This window comes from Calypte anna, chromosome 2 (genome assembly GCF_003957555.1).
Source record: "Calypte anna isolate BGI_N300 chromosome 2, bCalAnn1_v1.p, whole genome shotgun sequence".
NCBI lineage: Eukaryota > Metazoa > Chordata > Aves > Apodiformes > Trochilidae > Calypte > Calypte anna.
The window spans coordinates 58,959,533-58,973,390 of NC_044245.1; the positions used below are offsets into that span (position 1 = coordinate 58,959,533).

General features: G+C 43.8%; 1 protein-coding gene across 1 annotated transcript in view; it reads left to right on the forward strand.

The window, feature by feature from the left end:
* Positions 1–13,858, forward strand: part of NFATC1 (nuclear factor of activated T cells 1) — a 120,305-nt gene that overhangs the window by 42,720 nt on the left and 63,727 nt on the right. Inside the window, 3 exon segments of the mRNA XM_030445449.1 lie at positions 3,611–3,813; positions 6,833–7,005; positions 13,237–13,377. Of these exon segments, the coding sequence (XP_030301309.1) occupies positions 3,611–3,813; positions 6,833–7,005; positions 13,237–13,377 (517 nt within the window).

Here is a 13,858-nt window from a genome sequence, read left to right on the forward strand (position 1 = left end):
TTTTCCCCTTTAGTCTATGTATTGCCAAACAAAGTGTGCTTGGTAGGAAAGGCGCATCCCTTATTATGAATGCTGTAGCTGGGGGCAGCCTTTGTCACCTGTACTCGGCCTCTGAGTTATTAAGAGAACTTCGGGCTGTGTTACACAGAGAAAAAGATAAAAATAGAGTGTCTGACGCATGTATCCCATGTCGCATGCCAGGAAACAGAATCGTTATGCCACATAGTACAGTATTCCAGAGCATGCGTGGAAAATATGCATAGATGTGAACACGTGAGATCTTTTCCTAACCAAGAAAAATACTTGGACACCTTTCCCTTTTTTTTTTTTTTTATATTCCCCTTACCTGTTGACAAATCTAACATGTTGCAATATTGCAGCTCTGTCTTTACTGCCACCACCCCTTTCATCTTGCTGAACAATTTGACAGTAATAACATTCTCCTGTGTATTGAGGGACCCTCCAAATATTCTCATTGCACACAGTTGAGAGTAACCAAAATCCTGCCTGTTCTCCAGATATCTGTAGCCCGCCAGAAACTCTGAAAGCACCGATGCTGTCTGTCACAGAGATTGTGCACTGGATGCATAATCTCAAATTTGTAATCCACAGTATCCACATGCCTTTAAATGTTAGTCCTTGCATTGTTTTCCTTTATTGCTTCTGTTGGCATGCCTGATTATGAGATATAATATAAAAGTAAATAATGTGGTGAATTGGGTAAAACTCAAAAGAGAAATACACATCAGAGATCCGATGCCTTGTACTGCAGAATATGAATTAAAATTTGTGGTGAATTGGGAGTGAGTATTTTGCCTGTTTTGAAGGCAGCAAAATCAACTGTATAATGATTACATTAGTCTTTCTGGATGTTTCTGAGACTTCACAGCTCTTGAAAACTTATGTTCATTCTATGAGGTAGCCACTACTTGTATTTCAGGTGAAGAAATAGCTGTCTGGGACTAAGTAACCGTGGATAATGGATCCAAAGGAGAGCCCAGCAGGGCTGTGTGACAGGGCCTTTAAAAAAAAAATAAAAAAAGCTGCTCAAAACTAAACAAAAATCTTGTTTAAAGACAACAAGCCTAAAAAAACCCCAGAAAACTTGAATCTGAATTCTGATTATTTATTTCCCAGCATGTGAACCCTTCTCAGGGAAGGGCCAGCATAGAAAACTGAGGACTTTGGGAGTTCAGTTACCTCCTGGTAGGAAACCTGTGGGAAAAGCACAAGCTGAGACTCAGCAGTAGGTTACAAGATACAGCAGCAGCTGAATTCAGATTTAAAGATAAAGCCTGAAATAGCAGAACCCAAAGCAAGACCAACATTTTTTGACCCCGTTGCCCGGATTCAGTAGAGCATATGGATACCTTGGTGTGCAGTTTTGCTTTTGCTGAATTGAGGTTTGAGTTACTCGCTAGTCTATTTTTATCTTTCAAGTGGCCTTGTAATTCAATATGTGTTTGTTTTAATTTTACACACTCCATAAAAAGCACTGCCCATGACAAGCTGGAGAAGTGACCACTGGTAATGAATAGAAATTCAACTGGTTGTTGTGTCACACTGTCTTAGTTTTCCCCCTTGCAAGTCTGCTGTGCCCCTCGCAATCAAAAATGCCCCACGATGTCTCCTCCATCACCTTGGCTTTGCTGCTGAAGCTGCTGAGATGGGGTGAGATCAGCCCCGGGCTGAATCCAGGTCACTCTGCCAGCCCCACTCACTCGTGCCAGCAGTGGTAGTGACCTGCCAGGGCTGTGAGGCGGGGAGGACACAGCAGTGATGATGAAGATGGTGGCTTCCCCATGGCAGTCAGCTGTGCCAGGAGCATGCCTGCGATCACCCACCTGCAGTTCAGGTTGCCTCTCCATCTGGGGGGGTGGAAGCCAGGAAGCCCTCTTTTTTCAGCATAGCACTAATGGTGATGTCAAGGGTCACAAGAAGTGAGTGTTCCCTGTGGGGCTGAGTTGTGCAGCTCACAGCACCCTGCTGAAGGCAAAACACAGGCTCTCCTTTTCTGTCTCTCTGCCATTTTACTACAGGCTTTCAAACTACTGCTAATGTGCTTTCAATCTGACACTGAAACCCCCTGTATCCTATCACAACCCCATGACTCCATGGTAAGATACAGCTGGTAAGGTACTGCAGTGCTGGAAGTACACCTGGTTGGTGACAGAAGATGTGTCTGGGCACAGCATCTTTCCTTGCTCACGCATTGGTCACACATTGTGGTACCTGAAATGTTGCCATTATGCATTCCTGTTGCCACAAGTGTCTTTGGTAGAAATGAGAAGGCTTTGGGCCTGTATTTGCACTCACAAGTTACAGTGTTCAAGGAGTAAAAGTGACCTGAGATCTTTGGTCTTAATTGCATTTCCCAATGTCAGATGGTAAAATACCCTGGAGAGATAGGTTTTATGTTTTTATTGAAGCCACAGACTACTTTTGAAGATCTAATGAGGGTGAAAGCAAGCAAACCAATAATAACAACAACATGTGATGTGGATTTCACCACTTGCTTTCAGCTTTTTTTAGCTTTGGACTTGCACACACCATGAATTAAAAATGTTGCTCCTCACCAAATGATCAGTGCTCTAATTTTGATCATTCAGATTTAATGATGGTGCAGTGATGTTGTACAGCTTTGCCCAAACCCACCTGAACCATTTGTAGGGAAAACTAAACCTACAACAAAGCCAGCAGGTTTGCTCTGCAATGGCACATCTGGGACAGCCCACCTTCCCTGTGCTCCTTTCTTCTATAATTGCTGCAGCTTCTCTTTGCTTGCGTAGCTACCTCAAGATTTTTGAGACTCATTTCTCAGCATCAGGCATCAGTGTTAAGCAGAGGTTGGAGCTGTCTAAGGACAGCTGCAGTTTCCTTTGCACCAGTGTGAACCCAGATTAGCTTCTTCAGGAGATGGTGATGATGAGGTCAAACTCTGCTCCTGCTCCATCCCCAGCCTGTAGCAGAAATAACTCTTGTTGTCATCAGAGCAGTCACTGTAACATGGATGAAGTTCAAGTCAGGCCCTGTAGCTTCAATGAGATTTTTGTGCGATTATAACAAGAATTTGACACACATGGTGAGCTACTAGTCATGTATATGTGATCTGTCTCCACTCTGTCCTGGAAGGTATTCACCAGCATAAAAATCAGCTAATGAGGGGATGTGTCACGAGCAACAGCCTGCTGCTGCACGAGGAATGACCCAGGAAGCTCAGAGATGGATGACCTGTGTTCTTTCCACTTGTAAACCCTGTCACTTTTGCCATCTGCAATACTGAGAAGGACCATTGGCTTCATTGTGGGATTTTTTTCTGAACTCCATGGCAGAATTTATGCAAAGTTTTCTGCAGATCTAGCAGGAGTGCTCAAAAACTCACCCCATGTAAAGCGCCTGGGGTCCTTTTAAGATAATGAGACATTTTCTGAGCACACCTTTTTAATGCACCAGTATTACATTACAGGAAAAATGGAAGGGGGGAACTTAACACATAGCACCTGTCACAAGTTCTCTCCTTGAATTAGGCTCCCCTGCTTATAAAAATTTAATTGATTCCTAGCAATTCGTGTGCATGGTTCTCAGTGGGCGTTTTCTGTTCTCTTGCCAGCTACACGGTTACTTAGAAAGCGAGCCGCTCACGCTACAGCTGTTCATTGGCACTGCAGACGACCGCCTGCTCCGACCCCATGCTTTCTACCAGGTCCATCGGATCACCGGGAAGACTGTTTCCACCACCAGCCACGAAACAATACTTTCCAACACCAAAGTTCTGGAAATTCCACTTCTCCCAGAGAACAACATGAGAGCGATGTAAGACCCGTATCTGACTCCTAGCAGTTTCCTCTTTGTTGCCCCAGTTCATTTCTTCTGTGGTGTTTGGGGTTTTGTTTGTACACAATTTTCATTTTCCCATCTTTTTTTTTTTTCTTTTAAAGTTTTGTTTGTAACAGTAAGTTCTCACAATTTTGCCCTGACAAATTGCCCCTAATCAGCGTAACAGCAAAATGAACTTCACAAATATTTATGACAACTGATTGCTTTCATTCTAGAGTTTCAGCCAATGTGCTTATTTGCCATTTAAAATAAGTCTCTCAGTTACCAAGCTGTAAATATCTCCTACCTCAGCTCCTGCATTTAGTTTCTAAATATGACACCTCTTGCTCCTGTACGCACTAGCACAAGGAACAGGGTCTATTAAAATTTATCTTTGGATGTCAAAGGAAACTCTTGGAGAACATTTCCAAGTACCCTAGTGAGTTTTGGGGACTAATAAAATCACTCGTGTTTCTTACGTAATAAAGATGAGCATTTTTCATGGCAAAGCTTCTAGAACTAAGAGGACTAAAGGTTAGAATTATTAAACTGGGTTAAGTTCACTGCTATGCAAAAACAGCAGGAATAGATGACTGAGTATCTCTGAATGAATAAGAGTCTGCCTCATGAATCAGTGCCCCTTAGGCTCATTTACACACAATTTAGCAATTTCATTATAGGATTATGTATAAAGGACCAAGTGTCACTCTGTGTATGTGACATACATGACAACCTCCATATTATTTAATCTCACCCTCTCTGCCCCCTCATTCAAATGTCCCTTACCCTTATCTGAGGTGTCTGCTATGGGAGGAATTTGTGCATACTTGTGTGCATGTGCGTCTTGGAGTCTGTAAAAAATGTGAGTGTATTCATATTTATATGTAGATGTATGCACTTTTGTGTGTATGTAAAGGAAGATAGAAAAATAAGTAGGTAGTCATAAAGAAATCAAGAAATCCGGGCCCTAGGGAGCTTACTAAAATGACAGTTTCACTCCTTGTTACTCATACATTTTCCAGACCTTAATGAAATGAAAACCATACCAGACACCTGAAGTCCTTCTGGTGGTGGTCATTAGATTCTGGTTTGCAGTGTGACACACAGCATGCCCCAGTGTGCCTCATGTAAACAGAAGAGCTAGAATGTTTAGTTTAGTTGCATTGTCTTAAGGTGATCACTCAAGACCTAAAGACCTCTGTCACTGTGATGTGTTAAAAGTCATAAAAAGCCAGAAAAATAATAAGTCCCATTTGCTGTCGTAATAAGCTTGCACAACTCCATTGCAGTCATTGACATTTCACCAATTTTTAGCTATGCAGTATTTGTTTGGCCCTTTACTTATCTAGTTAAAATAACATATTTGACCATCTAGGAACCATGATATTGTTTCAGTTATCTTTTTCCCTAGAATAAAGGTAGTTACACAGTTGAGGGTCCAAGCTGAATTTTTTGTGACATGCTTGCCAGATCATATTAGAGCTCTCTCAAGAACCAGAAACAATGCTTTGGCAAATGTAAGTCTTACACTTCAGTTGTCTAAAACCTCATATGGCACTAACAATTAACTGAAATTTGGAGCTAAGGACTTCCCTCACACATATTCTGTGTACTCAGGCCTTGGTTCAGTGAAACACAGAAGCTCATCTGCACATTTAAACTTCTGCGTTTTTAGCTACTTGACTGGAGAATTCAATGTCCATGACTTTGCAAGCATGAATTTAAATGCTTTTTCCTCCTCTGAACTTTATTAGCTCTGAACTAATTGTCACTAAGTCATTTTTACTTATTGTACAAGTGTTGCTATAGGAAAGATGATATCGAGAAGCATACTCTCTATCTTACGGATCTTGGCATAGATTTTTGACATGGTACAAATATTTCATAATTCTTATGGCTTCACCTGCTCATATGCATTGTTGAGAAATTTTAATACTTTGGTTAGTTTCTTCGATCATATCAGCAAGAGTATTTTTGTTGTTCTGAAACCCATACTTCAGAAAAAAGTATGTATCAAAACCATGGTGCCACAGCTCTTCTTCACAGTTTGCTTCAGAACAGAGTTTCAAAGGTCTGGAGGGGGAATAAAACTCCTAGAATTGAAAATAAAATTAAACTATGCATATTCAGTGTACTTAAGTGCATGCCAGAGACCTGTACAGAAACTTCCATGTAGGTTTTGTAGTCATGGCCAAAAAAGAGATATTTTTGCAGAGGGTATTTGGTGTGCATATGTTTATGTATCTTTTGTTCTGAGAACTTCCTCTATTGACATTTACTTTGACAAAAATGTTGACTTGTAAACCCATCAAGGAGAAACCAAAGTTTAAAAAAAGGAGAAAGGTCAAAAATAAGAATTGTTCTATCTGACAAAATGCACATTTTTCCATAAGGTGGAAGGAGGACTCTGAGTTTATTTTTTTTATGCAGAGCTTCAGTTCAGCACTCAGCTTGGAAGTATTTCCAGCTCATTCTAAAGCAAACACATTGACAGTTGAACTGACCTCAGGAGAAGCTGTGTTCATTAACAAGCATTTTCAGGAATTTGTCCTAGAATAAAAATGTCATATTTTTCTCCACATTAGGTGCAAGAAGTGAAATGGTAAGTAACCTTGCTTTACAGATCAGTAACACTTTGGGCACTACTTTCTCATCTGATTGACTCTTCTAGTCTTGCTGTGTCTTTGAGCTTTGTTACTCTGTAAGTGCCATCCTTACAGAATGTGTGGGAAAGAAAAGATCTTTTAGATTTTGATCTGATAACTGAAGTAACATCTAAATTTCTGCACTCAACAGCAGCTACTCCCAGTTACTAGAGATAGCCCCAACTTAGTTACTTGTGGATGCAAATACTAGGCTTAACAAAGTCTGAGGTGTTCAGCCTGGTCATTGGGTCACGTCTGACTCAAATTTTTAGGAAGGATGTACAGGAGAGAGAGATAAGATACTGCATGCTTGTGTCTTCCTGAAGTCTGCTTGAAATCAATTGAACTGCTCTGTGTTTCCTTTTGGATAGCATTGACTGTGCTGGGATATTAAAGCTCCGAAACTCTGACATAGAGCTGCGCAAGGGCGAGACAGACATTGGTCGGAAGAACACGCGCGTGCGGCTGGTCTTCAGGGTTCATATCCCACAGGCCAATGGCAGGACCCTCTCCTTGCAAGTATCTTCCAACCCCATCGAGTGCTGTAAGTAGCAACAAACATCCTTCTCTTCCTGGGTAGTGTGCCACCCCACATGCAGTCTTTGTCCACCAACATGCTATACATTGGTTTCACTTCACCTGTCCAGTTGGTGAACCTTTACCTTCTTTATAATAGTACACGCAAGTTATATGATATACACAAGTCCGTGGGCCCTGATGGGATGCACCCAAGAGTGTTGAGAGAGCTGGCTGATACTATCACCCTACCCCTCTCAATCATTTTTGAAAGATCATGGATAACAGGAGGGGTGCCTGAGGACTGGAGGAAACACAATGTCACTCCAGTCTTCAAAAAGGGCAAGAAGGAAGAGCCAGGCAATTACAGAGCAGTCAGCCTCACCTCCATCCCTGGAAAAAGGATGGAGTGGCTTGTTCTGGATGTCTTCTCTAAGCATATGGGAGAGAAGAAGGTTATCAGGAGTAGTCAGCATGGATTTACCAAGGGGAAATCATGCTTGACTAATGTGATAGCCTTCTGTGATGTTGTAACTGACTGGGCAGGGAGAGCAGTGGATGCAGTCTACCTTGACCTTAGCAAGGCTTTTGACACAGTCTCTGATAACATCCTCATGAGTAAGCTCAGGAAACGTGGATAGAAAATTAGACAGTGAGATGGATTAAGAACTGGCTACACAACAGAGCCCAAAGAGTGGTGATCAACGGTGCAGAGTCCAGCTGGAGACCTGTGACTGGTGGAGTCCTCCAGGGATCAGTCTTGTTCAATGTCTTTTTCAATGGCCTTGATGATGGGACAGAGTGTCTTCTCAGCAAATTTCTGATGACACAAAACTGGGAGGACTGGCTGATTCACCTGAAGCCTGTGCTGCCATTCAGCAAGATTTGGACAGACTGGAGAGCTGGGTCAAGGGTAACCTAATGAGGTTCAACAAGTACAAGTGCAGAGTCCTGCACCTGGGAAGGAATGACAAAAATAACAAAATGCACCAGTACAGGTTAGGAGGTGATCTGCTAGAGAGCAGCACCATGGAGGACCTTAGAGTCCTGCTGGACAAGAAGTTATCCATGGGGCAGCAATGTGCCACTGGGACCAAGAAGGCCAATGGTATCCTGGGGTGCATTAAGAAGAGTGTCCAGCAGATCATGGGAGGTTCTCCTCCCCCTCTATTCTGCTCCAGTGAGACCTCACCTGGAGTATTGCATCCAGTTCTGGGCTCCCCAGTTCAAGAGGGACAGGGATTTACTTGTGAGAGTACAGTGGAGGACTGTGAGGATGATTAAGGGACTGGAACATCTGCCTTATGAAGAAAGGCTGAAAGACCTGGGGCTTTTTAGTCTGCAGGAGAAGACTGAGAGGGGATCTAATTAATGTGTATAAATACATGAGGGCTGGGCATCAAGAAGGAAGGGACAACCTCTTCTCACTTGCGCCCTGTGGTAGGATGAGGGGCAATGGATTCAAGATAGAGCACAGGAAGTTCCACCTCAACATGAGGAAGAATTTTTTCACTCCAAGGGTTACAGAGCCCTGGAACAGGCTCCCTTTGGAGGTTGTCTCCTTCTCTGGAGACTTTGAAGACCCATCTGGATGCATTTCTGAGTGACCTGCCCTAGTTTTGGTCCTGCTGTGGCAGGGGGGTTGGACTCGATCTTCAGAGGTCCCTTCCACCCGCTGACATTCATTCTGTGGTTCTCTGATTCCAAAAGCACATAGATTATACTGAAGACAAAATACCTTTGTCTTAGGAAAAAAATGTGCCTTGTACATTGATGAATGAGTGGACTTAAAATAAAACCAGGATGAACTTAAACTAATAGTACACCTGGGAGTGATAAGGCTTTTTTGGGGGTGATTTCCTATCATAAAGGTAAGTATCAAAGGAATTTTGGAAAACAGCTGTTGTGTCCTATTCACTGTTTGTGTCCCCATTGTAGATGAAAAATCAGCAAACAAAACCCCAACTCCTTTGATGAGGAGGTAGCAGTATACTCTAGCTGGCAAAAGTTGTCTGTGACTGCAGAACACATTCAGAAACCAGGTTTCTGCACTGGGGGCTCCTTGACTGAAGAAACTGCTTTTTATCAGATACATTGAGGCACCCTCCAAGAACACCTGTATCATTCTTGCTCTGTAAGCCTCACCAGCCTCCCACACACAAAACAAAACCTGTTTGCTTATTGCTTGCATTAACACTCAAGCGTAAGTACTGGAAATGGAATTTCAGTCTAATTCCCTTTGCAAATTTGGTCAGCTGGGTGGGTTTTTTTTGGATTCCACAAAGTTGATCATTCTTATGCTAGCAAGGTAGGAAGTAACATCTGAAGGGTGTGTGAGAGGTGAGCTTTGAGGATTGGGAGCAGGAGGGATGGGGAGAAAGGCTTGACCTTAGCCATGAAATGCATGCTGGAGGATTGTGTCTGCACTTGTCCCTGCATCATTGCTAAGCTGGAGTCCCACGGCGTGTCTGGCAGATCCTGGAGCTGATATATAGCAGAAGGCACAATCTAAATACATCCTGAACTGGTCTGTACAAAGGAGGCCACTGAATCTGAGGCTCATTGGATTTGTATTGGTGAACTGCAGCAGTGATGGTAATGATTTGATGAGCAAAAGTGTGGTATGTGCCTCCTGAAAGGAGTGGAAAACAGGAGAAAAAATAAGTGCTACTGTTGTTTCCAGTGAAGAGAGTAGCATAAGCTGGTGCAAAAAACTTCATGCACAGAATCATAGGTCCCATGGAAGGGACCTCAAAATATCATCAAGTCCAACCCCCCTGACAAAGCAGGGTAACCTACAGCAGGTCACACAGGAATGCATCCAGGTGGGCTTTGAATGTCTCCAGAGAAGGAGACTCCACAACCTCCCTGGGCAGCCTCTTACAGTGCTCTGTCACCCTCACAATGCAAATATTCTTCCTAATATCTATATGGAACTGCCTGTGCTTCAGTTTATAACCATTGCCCCTTGTCCTATTATTAGTCACCCCTGAGAAAAGCTTTACTCCATCCTCCTGGTACTCCCCCCTTACATATTTATAAACACTGATGAGATCCCCCCTCAGTCTCCTCCAAGCTGCAGAGCCCCAGCTCCCTCAGTTTTTCCTCATAAGGGAGATGTTCCACTCCCTTCATCATCTTGGTCGCTCTGCATTGGACTCTCTCAAGCAGTTCCCTGTTTTTCTGGAACTGAGGGACCCAGAACTGGACACAATATTCCAGATGTGGCCTCACCAGGGCAGAGCAGAGGGGGACGAGAACCTCTCTGGACCTACTAACTACCCCCCTTCTAATGCACCCCAGGATGCCATTGGCCTTCTTGGCCACAAGGACACATTGCTGGCTCATGGTCATCCTTCCATCCACCAGCACCCCCAGGTCCCTTTCCCCTGTGCTGCTCTCCTACAGCTCAGTCCCCAGCCTGTACTGGTACCTGGGGTTGTTCTTTCCCAGATGTAAGACTTTTGCACTTATCCTTGTTGTAATTCATTAAACTTCTCCCTGCCCAACTCTCCAGTCTGTCTGGGTCCCTCTGAATGGCAGCACAGCCTTCTGGGGTGTCAGCCACTCCACCCAGTTTTGTGTCATCAGCAAATAGTGATGATTGTGCACTCTGTTCCCTCACCCGGGTCATCAATAAATATATTGAATAGTACTGGTCCCAGTACTGACCCTTGAGGGACTCCACTAGAAACAAACTTCCCACTAGATTCCATCCCACTGACTCCAACTCTCTGGCTTCCATCCTTCAACCAGCTCCTGATCCACCTCACTACCCAGTCATCCAGGCCACACTTCTTCAGTTTAGCTCCAAGGATGCTGTGGGAGATAGTATCAGATGCCTTCCTGAAATCAAGATAAACTATGTCTGCTGCTCTGCCATCATCCATCTACCTGGTTACATCCTCACAGAAGGCTATCAGGTTGGTCAGGCATGACTTCCCCTTAGTAAAGCCATGTTGAGTGCTCCCGATAAGCCTCTTGTCCTTGATGTGCCTGGAGACAGCACCAAGAACGTGTTCCATCACCTTTCCAGGGAGGATGTGAGGCTGACAGGTCTGTAATTACCCAGGTCCTCTGTCTTGTCTTTCTTGAAGACTGGAGTGACATTTGCTTTCCTCCAGTCCTCAGGCACCTCTCCTGTTACCAAGGTCTTACCAAAGATGATGGAGAGTGGCTTAGTAATGGCATTTGCCAGTTCCCTCAGCACTCTTGGGTGCATCCCATCAGGACCCATGGATTTATGGATATCCAGCCCCATTAACTGATCCTTAACCCAGCCCTCATCAACCAAGGCAAACTCATCCTTTATTCTGACTTCCTCACCAGCCTTAGGGGCCTGGGACTCCTGAGGATCCTCCAGCTGTATGCACAGAGGCAAAGGAGGTGTTCAGCAATTCTGCCTTCTTTGTATCGTCTGTCACCAGGGCACCCACCTCATTCAGCACTGGGCCTACATTGCCTCTGGTGTTAGTTTTATCTACTCTGTATTTGAAGAAGCCCTTCCTGTTGTCCTTTAACTCTCTTGCAGGGTTTAATTCCATGGAGGCTTTAGCTTTCCTAGTTCACCTCTCTGCATACTTGGTCAACAGTCTTATATTCTTCCCAAGTGGCCATCCTTCCTTCCACAATCTCTCTGTTCTCTTCTTCCATTTGAGTTTACCCAGCAGATCCCTGTTCAGCCATATTGGTTTCCTAGTTCCCTTTCTTGATTTCCTTCCCATTGGGATGCATCGATCCTGTGCTTGGAAGAAGTGGTCCTTGAATATTAACCAACCATCTTGGGCTGCTTTACCTTCTAGTACCCTGTCCCATAGCATTTCTCCAAGCAATTGTTTGAAGAGGGCAAAGTTGGCCTTACCAAATTTCAGGGTTGTGATTGTACTTGGAATCCTGTTTCTACCATATAAGATCCTGAACTCCACCATCTCATGGTCACTGCACCCAGGGTTACCCTCAACCTTCACTGCTTCAGCCAGGCCCTCCTTGTTGGTTAGGACAAGATCCAGCAATGCTCCACTCCCAGTTGGCTCCTCCACCAGTGGCATCCAGAAGTTGTCAGCAATGCACTGGAGGAACCTCCTGAGCTGTGAATGGTGTGGAAGGCTGTGTAGCCCTTCCGGCAAATATCTGGGTAGTTAAAGTCTCCCATGAGACCCAGGGCCTGTGATTGCCAGGCTGCTACCAGCTGCCTGTAGGAGGCCTCATCAGCTTCCTCATTCTGATCAGGTGGCCTGGAATAGGCACCCACCACAGTGTCCCCCACATTAGTCTGACCCTTAATTCTCACCCACAGACTCTCAACTTGCTCCTCATCTGCTTGTAGACAGAACTCGATACATTCAAGTAGCATCTTTTGTAAAGAGGGCACTTGCTGCCCTGTCTTTCCTAAAAAGGAGAAAACCATCCATGACCACATTCCAGCCATGTGAGCTGTCCCACCATCTCTCTGATATTCCCAGTAGATTCTAGCCCCTTGACCTCACACAGATCTGTAGCTTTTCCTGTTTGTTCCCCATGCTGCCTGCATTTGTGTACAGGCATTTCAGGGTTCAGGCTGAGCCTGCTGACCCCAGCCTCGGGGAATGGGAATGCATCTCTTGGTGCATGCAACACCAGGAGGAACAGTGTAAGCTGGATAAAATGTCACTTCATCCCTTGAAGCACAGCCACACTCGCTCCGTGTCCCACTTGCAGGGGGTTAAAACATGTGCCTTGAGAATACTGCGTTGGCCAACATGTGCACTTGCTGGTGAAAATGCACTCTCAACACTGTTAATTCTGCTTGATCTTGAGGGCAATGGCTTCTGCAAGAGACAGAGTTTGCAGAATTAACAATAAAGTTTTTAATGACTGAGCACATTTTGGACATGAATGGCTGTCTTTTCACATGTGCCTTGTAAAACACATAGCATATATAGTACTGGTAACAAGATAAAATGACTTGAAATAAATTTCCATTAAAATATATTTTTTATTATAGTACATATAAAAGTGAGTTTTAAACAGCTTGTTCTTTTTGGGCCTCTTGAATCTGTACTGCAAGGTTTTATAATCCTATTGTTTACAATCAAGTCGTTTGAAAACCAACCATGTTTCCTGTAAACCTTCTGACCTTTCTATGTTTCTGTGTCAAACTCAGCTTAGCTTATGAGGGTAAGCATTAAGTTACTTAGTAATGCAATATTTACTTGTCTGTGTGTGTATATGTGTTTTTGTGGTTGCTTTTTTTATTTCTATCTTCTTTATAACGCTCCAGCTCAGAGATCTGCCCAAGAACTGCCCCTGGTGGAGAAGCAAAGTACTGACAGCTTTCCTGTTATCGGAGGGAAAAAAATGGTTCTTACTGGCCATAACTTTCTGCAAGACTCCAAAGTCATCTTTGTGGAGAAAGCACCAGGTATGTCTTTTCAATCTTGACTCCAGTCTGCCTATTTTCCTCTGTTCTAAAATCTCTGCCAAATGACAAAAGCACAAATATGGTAATGAAATTTTCTTCTGCATGTAATGTGTTTTCCATGTCACTGGGCAAAGCTGTGAAAGCGATCTGAGACATGCCTAATGCTGAGGTTTAATACTATGACAGGTGTAGTTACAGGTAGACAGTAGTAACATTGAAAGTCTAGGCTGGGCATTTGTTTTTGTAGCATATTAAGGCTGTACCGGGTAGAACCTTTGAAAGGTGTTCAAAACCTCAGGTGGCACATCCTTGTAAAACCTGCAAAGTGATGCATCTTGTTAAACCTTTCTATAATTTGTGGAAGAGGGAATGATGTCTCTGGTGATGTGTACGTGCACATGTGCCTTCTTCTGTGGCAGTCAAGACATTGCAGCCTACAGGCTGAATACCACACGTATTCATTTGAAAGAAATATTTATGG